General features: G+C 43.9%; 1 protein-coding gene and 1 long non-coding RNA gene across 12 annotated transcripts in view; one reads left to right on the top strand and one right to left on the bottom strand.

Annotated features, from left to right (window-relative positions):
• The window catches only part of LOC117954692, a 28,135-nt gene extending 24,971 nt beyond the window's left edge, over positions 1-3,164 (top strand). Inside the window, exon 4 of the long non-coding RNA XR_004658876.1 lies at positions 3,066-3,164. This is a non-coding gene — a long non-coding RNA (uncharacterized LOC117954692). The remainder of the gene's footprint in view (positions 1-3,065) is intronic.
• fat1a (FAT atypical cadherin 1a) overlaps positions 2,751-15,292 on the bottom strand; it is a 74,933-nt gene continuing 62,391 nt past the window's right edge. For 3 of the 11 annotated variants that reach the window (XM_034888336.1, XM_034888349.1, XM_034888328.1), the window contains 12 exons: positions 14,858-15,055; positions 13,617-14,213; positions 13,023-13,245; positions 12,766-12,897; positions 12,444-12,601; positions 11,126-11,594; positions 10,285-10,438; positions 9,825-9,935; positions 8,655-9,298; positions 7,946-8,083; positions 5,376-5,411; positions 2,751-4,337 (listed from right to left, as the gene is read on the bottom strand). In XM_034888336.1, coding sequence (XP_034744227.1) covers positions 3,658-4,337; positions 5,376-5,411; positions 7,946-8,083; positions 8,655-9,298; positions 9,825-9,935; positions 10,285-10,438; positions 11,126-11,594; positions 12,444-12,601; positions 12,766-12,897; positions 13,023-13,245; positions 13,617-14,213; positions 14,858-15,055 — 3,540 coding nt within the window. In that variant the 3' untranslated portion in view covers positions 2,751-3,657. The other 8 variants (XM_034888358.1, XM_034888340.1, XR_004658838.1 and 5 more) reach the window with 7 other exon arrangements.

Raw genomic sequence — 15,292 nt, forward strand, 5'->3', positions numbered from 1 at the left:
TATTCGGAAGAGTTAGTCGAGATGATTGATGTAAGTCTTCCATTAAATATGGAGCTGGATCCAGGAGACCGTTAGCTTAGTTTATAATACAGTCTGGAAACAGCATGGCTCTGACGGATTTCCCAAAATGTTGGAACTGTTCCGTTAAATATTGTAACTGCAGGCTTGACAGATAATTAGAGACGGAGACATCCATCACACTTCAAGATTTATACCGGCAGATTAAAAGCTTATTGTAAAGTGAGTAAGTCAGTAATCCATCAAGCGTGCTGTTAAAGTCACCACTGGATGTGTGCCATTTAAAAATGTCTAACTTTGATGCCCCCCCGTGGCACTAGCGCAGAAGACAGCAGGACCACTAGTCACAGAGTGTGCTCAGTTCATTGGAGAGACCTTCCTGACAAGAAAATGCGTGAATGCATTGGTCAGGGTAAATCCAGACAGCTAGCTAGACCATCTGTCCACTCTGAGTTTTCTCCTGCATGACTAAAACAACTTTTCAACGTACACATGTTCCACCAAAACAAGTTCCTACTTAGCGTCGCCCAAGATGATTGTGATTTGCTTAAAGAAATGCCAATTAACCAGAGCACGTTTTTCTCCCATCTCGGAATTCTGTGTGGACTCTCCAGACCTTCCTGTACAGCGCTGTAGAGGAAGGTCGGACAGCGCGAGACTAGTCAGTCAGTAAGTAGAGCTGTGGAGTGACGCTGTGGTCCTGACTGAAGGGCATCGCAGAGCCCAGGAGGAAGAACAGACAGTCCTGTGTGGAGCTGTGACCGCGTCAGCACAGCGCAGAGAGCCACACAGAGACAAAACACAGAGCTCACAATGAGTGTAATGGTGCACCAGGCCCGGAGGTATCGGGGTCATGTAAGTTTATCATCCTTGTGTGAAACAACCAGGGTTTATTGTTACAAGCAGCCGCAGGGAGTCAGAGGAGGGAGGTGACAATGGGTGGTTAGACTGGAGACTGGAGAGATCATTATTTCATCTCCAACGGATACACTTTCCCATTATGTACCGACACTTTAAAATTAGTCTCTGTTGACGATGACTCATTTAGGAGATTGCTCCGGTGCCACCGGTAGATCTACAGGATGTACCTCATTTTGCTTACCTTAGTTACCTTCCACTTTCCTTGTGTCGTAATTCTAAACTCCGGTGGATTTCTGAGGACTATCGTTAACTACTCCTCAGATCTCTGAAGGGTAAATCCAGACAGCATCTGTCCACTCTGAACTTTTGAACATACACATGCTCCATCAAAACAAGTTCCTCCTCGATGCTATTTTGTAGCGGCACCGTTATTGCGTCCGACAATTGTGATCGGTTTAAAGAAATGCCAATAACCATCCCAGAATGCTGTGTGGACTGGCCAGACCCTCCTGTGCAGCGCTGTGGATGAAGGACTGGCAACACAAGAGTACTTTATCATTAACTCATCTTATTCCACACGATCTGACAGTGTTATACAATGATTCAGGAAGTATTCAGGCCTCTTTGTTCATTTCACATTTTGTTATGTTGCAGCCTTATGCTGAAATCATTAAACTACACCCCCCCCCCCCCACCCCTACTGGGCCACTTATAGACAGTCACAGAGTCCCCAAGTCAATCCTTGGAGGTTGGCTTGTCGTTCACGAGATCTCTGTGCTATCTTCATCTTCATCTTCATCTTCATCTTCATCTTCATCTTCCTCTAATCTTCATCTTCATCTTCATCTCAACCATGCCCATCCCCCTCGATCCTGGCATGCACAGCGCCCTGTGGGACCTTTTATAGACAGGTGTGTGCCTGTCCAAATCATGTCCAATCAATTCCATTTACCACAGGTGGACTCCAATCAAGTGCAGAGACATCTCAGAGGTGATCAAGAGAAATGGGAGACACCTGGGCTACACCTCGTGTTTCAAAGCAAAGGGACTGAATACTTGTTATTTTGACATTTGATCTGTCCCTTTTAATATCTGTGGTGGGGTCGTCTGTGATGTTTCCTTTTGCGTTTATTTGCAAACATTTCTAAAATCCTGTTTTTGCTTTGTCATGACGGGGATATTAAGCAACTATAGACTGAATGAATTAAAACAATTTTAGCATAAGGAAAGCATTCTGAATGTCCTGTATACACTCTGGATCAGCTCGTTCCACGGCTTTATTAAAGCGTGATGATGTTAACGCCGACTGAAATATTCAAAACCAACACTCCACGTGTTTTATTCCATCAGACTGAAATATTCTAGCTGTCTTTTCTACTATTTTATTCACTTTGCCCTAAACATCAGCTCGACATATGTGGTTGGTGTGAAAACTTTGACATCTCTACAAGAATTCAAGATAAGCTTTTGAGTGTTGTATCTTTGGCGTCAAGCCGTGAGTATCTAATGCCCCATCAGTTGGCTGCTGCATACACAGATACAAATAGTAATGTCACTGTATATACGATTAAAAAAAGATGGTATTTGTCGCATATACTCCAATAGTTTGTAGGGCTGCAACTACAAATAATTTTCATTGCTGATTAGCCTGCCACTAATCTTTTCAAATAGTGGATTAATCATTTTGTCTCAACATATTCCATCATTTTAAAGAATTAAAATAAAAAGTTTGTATTACTATTCCGGCCATCCAAACATTTACTCTACCCACAAATAGTAGCTACAGCGAATGTAGTGTACCCAGATTACTGCTACCAATGAACAACTATTCATGAATACGTTTGTAAATAATCGCACACAGACAGCAGAGATATTTTTTAGGAATAATTTATTGCCAGTAGGAAAGCGTGAGCCTGTGGCAGTATTCAATAAAAACCTTAACAAGACCATAGCATTGTTCACACACACACACAGACACCTGAAAAAGTCACGTGTCCATGGATAACTCTGCACTATAAATATATTGGGTCCCATTTTCTTGGTGGAAAAATAAAGAGGTTCCAAAGTCAAAATTTACAAACAAACAATAAAACAAAAAAAACAACAAGAATATGCATTCGTTCATTGAAGACCCTTTTTGAAATGAGTAGGAGACAATAAACTTTACGAGTACACTGTTCGAAAAGCCACGCTCTTTTTCTAACGTTTCCTTTTTTTTCGTGAATGTAAGCACAGTAAGGCTGATAATGTCACACCATTTAACTCTTTTTGAAAATAAAGGCATAGAATATCTACAAAACCTAGTAAACTTTGAAATCAAAACTGTACATTTAAATTTACATTGAAAATAAGGACTTGTATAAAAAAAACATTTTGCTTGGTTGTCTTATTGAAACAGAGATATTCATTTTTTTTTTTCTCATGATGCTTTTCCTTTTCTACATTGGCGTTGTCCCTTCGGACAATCCACTTCCTGTGTATGATGACAGTTCCTTAAAGCAGTGGCACCGCCAACTCAAAGGGGCGGACGCTGGACCGAGCAGATGTTAAGATGCTACAGAGTCTCTCCTATAGCTTCATGAGATCCGCCTTCACATCCAGTCTCAACAACCCCTGTGTTAGACCCAATTTATCGTGTGTGTGAATGTATGTGTGTGTGTGTGTGTGTGTGTTGTGTTTTCTGTGTACACATACTGTGCATGTTTTAGTGTGGGTTGTGTGTGAGGGGTTAACATAAGGTGTAGCTGTGGGTTCAGGCACTTTTGTTTGGATCCAGTGTCAGACTTCAGTGTGCTGTTGGGAGTCCAGCGCCGGGATGGACAGCCGCTCGAAGTGGCCCTCGTCGCCGCTCTCGTAGTCACTTATCATCGCCTCGGACTCCTCGCAGCACGCCGACATGTCCGAGCAGGAGGCTGTAGACATGTACAGAGACATGGACATGTTGTCCAGAGCTGAGGAGTCAAAGTCCCGACTACAACCTAAAGGGTATCCCCCTCTGTAGCCACCGGTGCCCATGGTGGAAGCCGGGGTGGTGGTGCCCGAGGTGGAAGTAGCACCTTGGCCCTCGGCGTCGCCGCCGTCGCTCGGGTAGGAGTGCTGTGGCAGGTACTGGTTAAGGCTGTAGAGCTGGGGCAGGGCCGGGCGCTGGCGGACCCCGGCCGGGCCGCCCGGACCGGTCCCAGACGGGTCAAACTCTCTGCCCATGGCCCGCAGCGTGTCACAGCGGTCGCCGTACTCTGGCAACGGTGGTGGCGGCAGGTCGTCGTTTGCAGGGAAGTCCTCCGGCGGCGGAGGGAAGTCGCTCTCAATGTCCAAGCCGCCGGGATAGTAGTCGGTGTCGATGGCACTCGGGTCGCTGTACAGAGGGGCGGGCGACTCCACAACCTCATACTGTGGAAACTCCTGGATTCCAGGAAGTTGAACACTTGGCATCCAATCAGATGTGTCCCAGTGATATCCTGCTTGAGAAGGAGAAGCCCAAAGCACAACACACACATTAGTACTCCGCACCAAAGCTCACATACAGCACAATTATTAACATTCACCAAACGACAGCATGTTAATGTTGAAACCCACACCATGCAACAGTAGCACAATACGTCACACCAACACAATGAGTTCTGCATTAATAAACACTTAACTTTGTGAGAGCGACTATTTAACACACTGCAGACACATTCACAGACTTAAAGACACATGAAATAAAAAAAAGACTATTTATCAAGATCTGTTCTGTCTCCCTGTGTTATTTAATCAGTTATATCTTATCTTCCAAAGATATGTGTATACAAAACATTTGCGTTAGGTATTTTCATAGTACTATCCTTAGATTTTTCTTTCTGTAAAATATAAAAATATCTGCTATGAATCATCTATCAGTTCAGTGCACCTACAGGGCTCAGTATCTCTCTACAGCTTCATATCAACTCTAAAGGCTTCATTTTAACCCCTAGTGATTAAACCACACGTTCTCTTTCACATGGTTAGATGTCAAATTATTCAAGATAAACACACACTTATTGTTTCACTGTGACTTAAAGACACAGTTGTCCTCTACAACCAGAATAACCACTGATGTGGGGACTTATAGGATAACCAAACCACTTTAACATCTGGTGAAATTTGGTTAGTGTTAAAAATAGTAACTGTAAAGGCTGTGACAAACTATTAACAGTACTAACAGACACGTGTAACTATTTTCCATCCAATCAGTTTCATTTCCAATTAGTCACTGATCATATAATGCTTAAATTGTCTTTCAGTGTTGTCACAACATCAAAGCCATGCGAGGGGATGTCTTTTAGGGTGTTAAATAATCTTACAGCGGCAGACATAACACCGTAAGAGGCCACTGATGCAGAGCAGCTGGGCTTCACAGAGCAGGTTTAACCCTCTCCCTCTCATTAAGCTCCGGGGTTAGTGGTGGTTAAGGGTTAAAGGGTGGGGATCGGGGGAACACCAATGAACATCAGTCAAACAAAGATGTAAAAAGTCACCTCTTGGGTTCTTGAGATCATGAGCCAAAAAAGACTCTTTATATGAGGCGAGAAGGAGGAGAAAGAGAGAAAGAACAAGTCACATTAAAACCTGAGAGGAAAGAACAATCGGCTTAAGCTTGATTTATGGTTCTGCGGAGGCTCCACGCAGAACTTTCGCCGTCGCCTACGTAAGTGGCCTGAAGTTTATTGGTGTGTGCGTCGAGCCGGCATGTGTGTGTGTGTGTGTGTGTGTGTGTGATAGAATCAAGGGAAAAAGAGAGATATTGACGGTGATTAGCTTCGGAGCGAGTACCGACTCTAGAATCATAGTGAGAGAAACAAAGTGTCCCCCCTGTTTTCTGACCAAGGTGGGAAATCTGTAGCAGGAGAAGTTAACCCTCTCCTTGATTTGACGTTGTTTATGGAGAGAGAGAGAACCAGGACATGAGTCGGGGGAAACGCAACGCTACCAAGCCACGGCAGAGCTACGTGCGTCGCCACGATGTGTGTGTAAATATGTACGGCGTAAATTTTACGCAGAAGTATAAATCAAGCTTTACACCACGAATGGAATGAAATGAGATGAGGGACATAACGAAACACTGAGAGACATAATAATGATAAGGAGAGGGACAGGATAACTAATGGACAACAGGTTTGCCATTTTTCTTAAACAGACTTAATGAGGTGTGTAATCCCAAAGTTGGCAAAAACCAACACAGAGACTTGAAGGCAACACTTATGTGCCTGTTTAATTTAGCATTGGCATATCTTTTTAATTCGAAGCTGAATGGAAAAAAGAACACGCCAGCGTTGGACGAGGTTCGTCAGTGTAAGATAATGGCAGATGTGTGACCTGCACTTTACATCACAACACCAAGGACAAAACTACTGGCTGATGGAAGCAATAAAAGAGTACCTTCTCCTTCCACCGTGTCAACGGCGCCATTGACAAGGTGGATTACAGTCACTATGGAGGCTTGTGGAGAGGCAGCGGAAGGGCAGAGTGGGTGGAAGAGATCTAGCATTAGTACAAATGCTTTTATAATGTCAAAATAAAAATAATAACAGATATGGAGAGCATGGTGGTGGGAGTGATTCCAACACAAGTGACACACTTCCCCTCCCAAACTGTTTGCTGGACAGCCCCTTTTCTGTGTCGACTGAATGTCTAGGGGGGGGGGGGGGGGGGGGGGGGGGGGGGGGGGGGGTTCATGGCTGGGCACAAGACGATGGTGGAAGGCGACACAGTGGGGGGAGGGTCTGTTTATTTTTTTTCATTTTTTTGTGCAATATAACACACAACAACAACATACTGAGATGCTACAAGGTGCCACTGACAGTACAGATGGAAGAATCAGCGAAATTCCCCGGAGATATAAACGCATTTCCAACCCCAACACACGGAAAAGCCTGTGTGTGTGTTTAGAAAAACAAACTGAGGAAATGAGGAAACAAAAAAGAACTTGTCTCAATTCAATATTGGATTCATTTGCGTTTCCCGTGAAAGATACAGAAGGTTTTGATGACTTAGGAGCAGCACAATCCCCATCATGATATCCCAGTAATGACGGGGTAATAAGGGAGATATGAAGAGGAAATTACAGGAGAACACAACATATGCGAGTATACCCTTGTGATATGTTCCTTGATGTTTGCTTTAAACATCCGTTTGTTGCTACATTTTGAAACAAAAAAAGAAGAGACAAACAAAAGGGGAAAAAGAAAAGGCATGTTTTAAATAAAAAAAAACATCTGTCAAAGTCAATGACCTCGGGAGTGATTTTCAAACAGAACATAGCTGCCTTCTGGGTAAGTCATCAAAATCCTTTTGAACAGAGGTAAACTGAGAGCCGGCGGATTAGAAAACAGGGTCGGAATGTTTTTATATATCTATATAATCCCGGGAGAATTACACAGGGCAAATTCTTGTGATTGCTTCCGTCTGTACCGGTAGTGATTCAGGACTTACAGGCTGGACCCCCTATTTAAAACCTTGTTCTGGATCTGTGGACTGATTTGATCCATATGGGAGCTGAAGCCCCGCAGCAAGAAGAAAGAGAAAAGAACATGTGACCCCAGAGCCACCATTTTGGGTCATCCATTTTGAGCATGCAAAGAATTAGCATCAAAATCCACAAAGCTCTGATAGACAAGAGGTAACACAACCCTACACGCTGATCAGATTAAAGAAAAGAAGAAAGAGATAATCACAAGTGCAGAATAACAACATAATCACATACGTGTGTATGTGTGTGTTTGTGTGTGTGTGTGTTATAGAGCTGCACAATATGTTATTTTTTATCATCACCACTATGTCAACTGGCGCAATAAACATGTCGTTAAAGGCTGCAACGTGTCGCGATGGACAGGTTTTTTGTGTGAGTTGAAGGAACATTTCAGTAGAAAACAGCACCCGTTACTGTCGTTCTGTTCCCTCATTGTTTCTTAATTTCCTTTTGTTTGTTTTTAAAAATCAACAAGCAATTTCTTGCATTTTAGAAGAATACTGAAAGCAGCAGAAATGCATAACAGAGTACATTTTAATATTGATTGTTTATTGCTAGTAATATTGCATATTTCCGTACCGTTATCATCGCAGGACTCTGACTGGAAGGAGCTGAGGGACTGGACCTCAGACATGCTGCCTCTGGTGTTGTACGGGTGACAGGCGCTGTCCTCCAGAGGCTTCTTGGTCAGACACGGGTCCAAGTCCACCACTTTAGCTGAATGACAAAGCACAGTTTCATTTTAGCGTATAACCTATGGTCTATGGATGAGATATAGAAAGCTGTATGGTTTAAATTAGAGCCGACCAATAAAGGATAAAGGAATAAACATTTGTTATTTATGAGTTCTCACTAAAATAATATGATAATAATTAGTTTTGTCACAACATAACAGAGGAATATCAAAATATGTTAATGTTCTAAGAAATAAAATGTATGAAAAATACAAACTTAAGATATGAAACTTAAAATCCTTTTGAGTTTCTTGTCAAAGGACAAAAGAAATCAGTGTTGCCAACGTGGACGTTGTAGAGCGCCCTCTGGTGGACAAACTATGCAACGCCAAAGCTTATAAGATGGTTGACCGTCCCTTTTTATTTTTTAAATATTAATTCGTCAGAATAATTTATTTTTCATTATAAATTATCATTCTAAATATAAAAAAAAAATATTTGGAATTCTTCGGAACTCAATGAAACTCCTGCGTTGGCACAGGTGTGATAACTTCCGTTGTGATTTGGTGGTATATAAACCAAACTGACTTGGCTTACAGCTGAGGGGAACTTACCATCATAATCATAGTCCCAGTTTGGCTTCTGGATGGAGTCACTGTCTGAGACGGAGTTGGAGGGTGGGGGAGGGGGGAGATTGGGTGCTACACTACACACAGCCACAGTTTTGCGGTGTCCGTGCACAGAGTCCGGGTTGAAGGTGCTGAACTCCGGGTGCTCCGGGATGGCTGAGCCCTCAAACGAGTTCCTATCCAGGTTGTTTCTTGAGTCGCTTGGAATGCTGGGAGTGTAGGAGATGGGCCTCACAGGGACCTGCGGCGGGATGTCCGAGTAGATGTTCTTGTTGAGTTTGGCGTCAAAGTAGGGCCTCTGAAGGAATGTGTGAGGCACATTTGAACCGCCGAGATGTTTGTCATCATTGCCGGCCTTTGACCTTCTGTGACAAGCCTTCTTGCGGATGATGATGAAGAGGAGGACCAGGATGAAGATGCTGGACACAAAGACCACGATCCCAATCACCTCCTCCAGGCCAATGTTCCAGGAGGTTGAGACAAACTCATTGCGGACCTCGGCGGCGAGTTCACACATCTTCCCGTTGAATCCCAGTGAGCAGTTGCACTTGTAGGAGCCGTATGTGTTCTGGCACTGGCCGCCGTTGGCACAGGGGTTCTTGATGCACTCATCGATATCGCTCAGGCACCTGGACAATACATTGGGATTTTGTGAGGCGTGTTGCATACTGCTGAGATCAGACTTGTCTAGTTGAAGATAATAAATCATTTAGCGCATTCAGTTCATGAGTTCAAACACAAAGGGTTTCTACAGGTTTCACCAAGTCAAATTCAGATGAATGAAATTTAGGACCTATAGCACAACATCAAAAACAAGGTCAGATGTCCGAGTCCGCCAACAATTCCCCAATTTCCTCATTGGCATTATAGGACTGGTGTCTTGATTGGCTGCTGCTTTAAGTTGCATGTTGGTCTTATTTGTAGTCGTAATACAGAAAATTATATTTGGACTAGAAACAGAAACACAACAAACAGAATGTAAAAAAACACATTCTAAAGCGCTGTGGGGACATTTCAATGAGCATTAGAGGTTACACGTTACATTGAAATAGGAAAATTAAGACCTGTTTAAAATAATTTAAGACCTAGAACACAAATCTTCAGCGTATTTTAGACTTTATAAGACCCCGTGGAAACCCTGCAACATGTACGTACCTGTCTCCCTGGAAGCCTGCTTCACACTCACATACTGGACCATCCAGGCTGTCAATACACTTTCCACTGTTTTTACAGGGGTTGTCTCTGCAGTACGGCCCCAACTGACACCTAAATTCAAACACAAGTTCACTTAAGAAACCTCATAAAATGTTAATGAGGTGAGGTAAAGACTACATTTCTGAAAGGTGTTTTTACAAACATTGGTTAGTAAAGTAATGCATAAGACATAATTCATGAAGGCAGATTACCCGTCTCCAAAGTTCCCCCAAAGTAGTTTCAATATTAGAAATAAAATTAAGTGTATGAAGTACAGGCATAATTTTGCCTTTAGTTTCATCAAATCATAATCGTTATCACATAGACACACATGGAAATTGTTCTACCAACATTGCATCTCTGCTGCAAGCTTGGGGAAAAGGTTCACCTTTACTATGTATAATCAAAGAGGATGTTCTACCTTTGTCCTGAGTATTGGCCTCTGCACTGGCAGTAGAAGTCGTCTGCACGAGGTACGCAGGTGCCACCGTACAGGCAGGGGTTGGAGGCGCAAGGACGTATGCCGATCTCACAGTGGGTGCCCATGAAAGAGGCAGGACACTTACAGAAGTAGCCTGTGAAATTTAGAAAGAAAGACTTATGAAGACAAGGACTTCTTTTGAACTACTGTAAATACTCAAATCCAAGCCAGTTTGGAAAGAATTGCTAGAAGTGAGTTTTCTCTTAAAGCATGAACATCCTGTGCGTAAGCAATACATTATTCTACATCATTTACATTAATTCCAATGTTACAATTTCATGCTTACTACACAGTTTTTGTTTTTGTTTCAGCTGATTACTAAAATTCAACATGCCTAAACAACAGTGCCTTCCAGAGGGAGGGATTATGCACCGTGAACCGCTGGCAGGTTTTTAATGTGATACAGATGCTAAGTACCAATAAAGAGCAAAAGGAGCACATCAGATCACATTATCACATCACATCACAGTATAAAAGATGCCTATCTCCAATAGCCTGTCCTGAATAAAATAACAGGTTCACGTCTTCAGTGGCTACAGCTGTTTGCAAGAAGTAAAAAGGAAGCTAGTTTGATACATAGACTACATAGATTTTTAACCAGGTTTGTTTCACTGCAGCGCTGGCAGTACATGCAGATGATAGGCACCGGGTCTACTACCGTGGCGCTCACAAGCCGGCAAAAACCCTTCCGCATGACACGGAAATGATGGCTGCCAGCGGGTTTCCCTTTAAGCAGCTCCAGTGAAACCGAGTGCAATGAGCTGAGCAGGACATTATGTACCTCCATTAGGCAGCGAGCTGCAGCTCCCTTCATTGGCGCAGGGGTTGCTGGAACAACTTTCAGCCGGTACGAGTGCACAGCCTGGGGTAACGTCCACAATGTCTTCAAGCACAGCGTAGGCCCGCTGTGCTTTGGTGTTGAGAGGCAGCTCCTGGCCGTTTAGAGTGATGGCCTCCATGCAGCCACGAAGCCCGTTGGTGACGGGCAGGCTGCGGCCGTGGCGAGCCGAGGTGAGCTGCCGCACGTGGCCGCCGAAGTAAATGCTGTTGTCGAGGTTGAGGGTTCGCAAGGTGCCCGGTGCTGTGCCAGAGGCGGCGTGCACCCGGTCCAGCACAAGTTTAGCGTAGTTACCATCCACCTCCAGTGTGAGAGTGTGCCACTCGCCGTCGTTAACCTGAGCGCTGTGAACTGACACCAGGCCGGGGCCGCTGCCGCAGTCAAACTTGTACTGCAGACGGCCGTTCACAATCTACCAGAGAAAAAAAAACACTGAATCAGAACATGATCAACATCCAGCAAATACCAAGGAGGTTATTCATCTCATCCATTCTGTTCATTGTTTCCCTATTTTTTACACTTCACAAGATTAAAACTTGGGCGGAGAAATTGTTATTGAATCATCAAGTCACGGCTATAAATCAATGTCAGACACTGTCATAAATCACTCCCTATCAGAAAATACAGTGCATCAATTTATTACCATGTCATGAAATCATTTTTAATAATATCTTGCTAAAGAGCAAACAAATGTCTACAAGCTACAGCCTACTAGGTTTACAGGAAAAATATCTTTATTCAACACAATAATTTAATAAAACAAGCAACAGTTTGGAGAGAAATTCAAAGCCTTAATGACCGTCTGATAAACAATAACTGCCTCTTAGCCAGGCAGGTTTTAGTCTAAAGTCGGGCGTATACCAGACAGACAGAAAAGGAATGTGTGGAAAACTCCCAGTACTAAAATAGCTCTTGTGTGTGAGATTCTTTTCAACCCACCACCACATTCCCATCATCCCTTATGTGAAGTACGTTTAAAAATATCTTTTTTGAACCCTTCAGCACATTTGATTGATACAAATGGCAGGGTGGTCTCATGGGAGGGTAGGTCAGTCTGTGTTTATTAAGCCCTTCTGATATGGAAAAGCATGGCAGTAATAGAGAGACAAGCTTATAAATGCAGAGGGACAGTAAGCCTGGACTTAATTATGATAAGCAAGGTTATCATTTTAGTTTAAAAGATGCTGAAGTAATGAATGCACTGTTAATAAGTCTGGACAAAGACGTTCACACATCCACCCGAACACATGCACACACACACCTCGAGGATGCTGTAGTCTGTTCCTTTAGCGTACATGACAGTAGCATGGCTGGAGAAGGTCCTGATCCTCAGAGACAGTTTCATCAACTCCTTGTTCTCATTCTCCATCAGAAGGTATTTCACATAGCCGCTCCCGCTGAACGTCAGTGATTGGCCATCTGCCAGGAAGTAACAGACATGTATCACACAGAGTTTGGGACACTCATGCAGCATCAATTTCAAATTACTGTATTTTAATTATTGCTACAACTGGAAGAAGCTGGAGACGGGTCAAAGACGAAAAAACATCTGGGAACACAAATGAAGAGGTGGGTTGTCTTACCGGAACATTTGCCCTTTTTGCCCTCCGGACACACGCAACTGAACACAGTATCTTTTGGATCTGCCACACACTCCATTCCCTCAGGGCAGGGGTTGTTCTCACACAGGTTGTTCAACACGGGACATCTGCCACCTAAATGACAACATATTTCCACTTAGAATGGGAGTTTCTCACAGACAGTAAATGTGCTTGTGTGTGTGTGTGTGTGTGTGTGTGTGTGTGTGCGTGTGTGTGTGTGTGTGTGTGTGTGTGTGTACCTTCACACTGGCAGGTGGCAGTTCTCAGGTGTCGCGGGGTAACAAAGCTGAGGCGAGCCGTGCTGTAAGTGGACATAGAGGCCTTGTCCAGAGAGATGACCTCATCGCAGAAGCTTAACGGGCAGTGCAGACCCGCACACAACTTCTGCACCACCCGCAAAATCCGAACCCCCGTCATCTCCTCGATCACAGCTGCTGAGGAGTTCAGCTTACGGAAAACAACCTAAAGACAAATGAACATCAGCTTTCCTCTCTTGTTATCGCAAACTGAATAGCTTTGGGTTTTGGACTGTTGGTCTGGCAAAATAAGGAATATGAAGACATCCCTTTGGGCTCTTGGAAATGATGACATTATGACAGTTTTCACAAATTCCTGCCATGAAGCCATGAAGTTACAACGCTGGGAGAAGGGAAATCTATTCAGAGCGTCTTTTTTTTATTAAATCAAAATATCGATATTTTGCGGCAGCATATCGATTCTGTATCACACGAATAAGAACAACGACATCTTGACGTTTCATTATACGTCCCACCCCTATTTGGTTTGAGTAGCTAAAAATAAACAAATAAAAAAGTAATCGTGGCTGCTCTCACCTCCTGAGATTGGTAGGGGCTGCCCGATCTCTCTAGAGCCAACAGCACATCCAGATCTCCTTGCTCTGAAGGCTGCAGGCTCACTAACTGGACTTCACTCCTCCTGACTCCAGCGATGTTCCTCAGTGCCCTCTGGAAGTTGCGCCAGTAATCCCCGATGAACTCCTCAGGGGCAATATTTGCAAAGCGCACCGCAATAGAGTTGTCCAGAGCCTGACGCGTTGCCTGCCTAATGTGCACGGTGACATCGGCCGCTGTGGTGAAGCGCCCGTCAGTCACAGTCACGTTGAGAGGGTAGTGGCCCACGTCGAGTGGTCGTAGGGCGATGACTTTACCGTCAGAGGCGGCGACTGAAAACAAGGCGCTGCTCACGTCTGAGGGTGAAGAGGAAGAGGAGGCGAGGTTGTAGGTGAGAGTATCGTAGACGTCTTGGTCGGTGGCGTGGATCTTGCCCAGGACACCACCGGGGTATTCATCTCCGACTGTTGTCACAAAGATGTCCAGTGGAAGAATGGCGGGGGGGTAGACACTCTCCTCGATGATGCGTACACTGATGAAGGTGGTGGAAAAGAGCTGAGGTCTGCCACTGTCTGACACCTGAAGATGAGGAATGAGAAGAGGAAATAATGGGCACTGTTAAGTTAACCTCTGCAAGCTTTATTTTTCAAACAGCAGAGGGCAATCAAGCTCTTTGACTGATATCCCTAGACCGACGGCATCGACACACTGTAGGTGCACTGGATATTAAAGCCAACAAATCATCTAAAGATCATGCGTTGTAACATTTACATGGATGGTCATCTGTTCTGCAAGTGAAAAAAAAAGTGACTCAAATCTGAGTGTGCATCTCGCGTAACAAGACATCACACTTACATTTCAAATTCCATCTGCCCACTCGTTTCTTTCCCCTGTTCTTCCCTGACACATCAACACCCAGGAAACACACGTGACGGTGCCAACTCAAAGCAGTCTTTGATTTATGATTCTCCTGTGAGATGCACTCTGATGCAGCAGCTTTATTGTATGTTTACTTCAGCACGGTGAAAAGTTTTATATTGAATATATTTTCAAATGGACAAACATTGACTAGTTGGAGGAGTGGGGGGGGACTAGAGTGAGCATGACAGAGAAAAGGTACAGAGAGGGAAAAGAGGGAAGATAAATAGATCAGGTTGCTGTGGCTTGACGGTTAAATCAATACAACCTCTCAACTGTGGTTTCTCTTTGCTGCTGTGACTCACCTGTGCTTGAAGTAGAAAGTGTTCTTTACTTTTCCTATTCAGCGCCCCCACGGCCACAAGAGCTCCCTGCTGATTAATGTGGAAAGCGTCGCCCTCGTTCCCATCCACGATGGCAAAGGTGAAAGGTGGGCCGTTGTGGGAAGCGTCCCGATCCGTTACGATGAGCTGAAGAACACTTGTGCCTTTTGGTCGATTCTCCTGTGGGATACAAGAGAGGAAAGGTAAAGGTTTGTGAAGAGAGGAGGTGGCTCTCCAGATGCTCTTCAGCTCTGTAATGTTTGACAATGTAATGTTTTTCAGAAGGTGAAATATGCACCCACAGAACATTTCTGACGTAGAGATATGTTAATAATGCTGAAAATAAACAAATAATTTAAAAAAAATTAAAGCGGAAAATTGAAAAAACCAAAGCTTTTCGATTTATTTCAACTAAGG

This window comes from Etheostoma cragini, chromosome 2 (assembly GCF_013103735.1).
Source record: "Etheostoma cragini isolate CJK2018 chromosome 2, CSU_Ecrag_1.0, whole genome shotgun sequence".
Classification (NCBI taxonomy): domain Eukaryota; kingdom Metazoa; phylum Chordata; class Actinopteri; order Perciformes; family Percidae; genus Etheostoma; species Etheostoma cragini.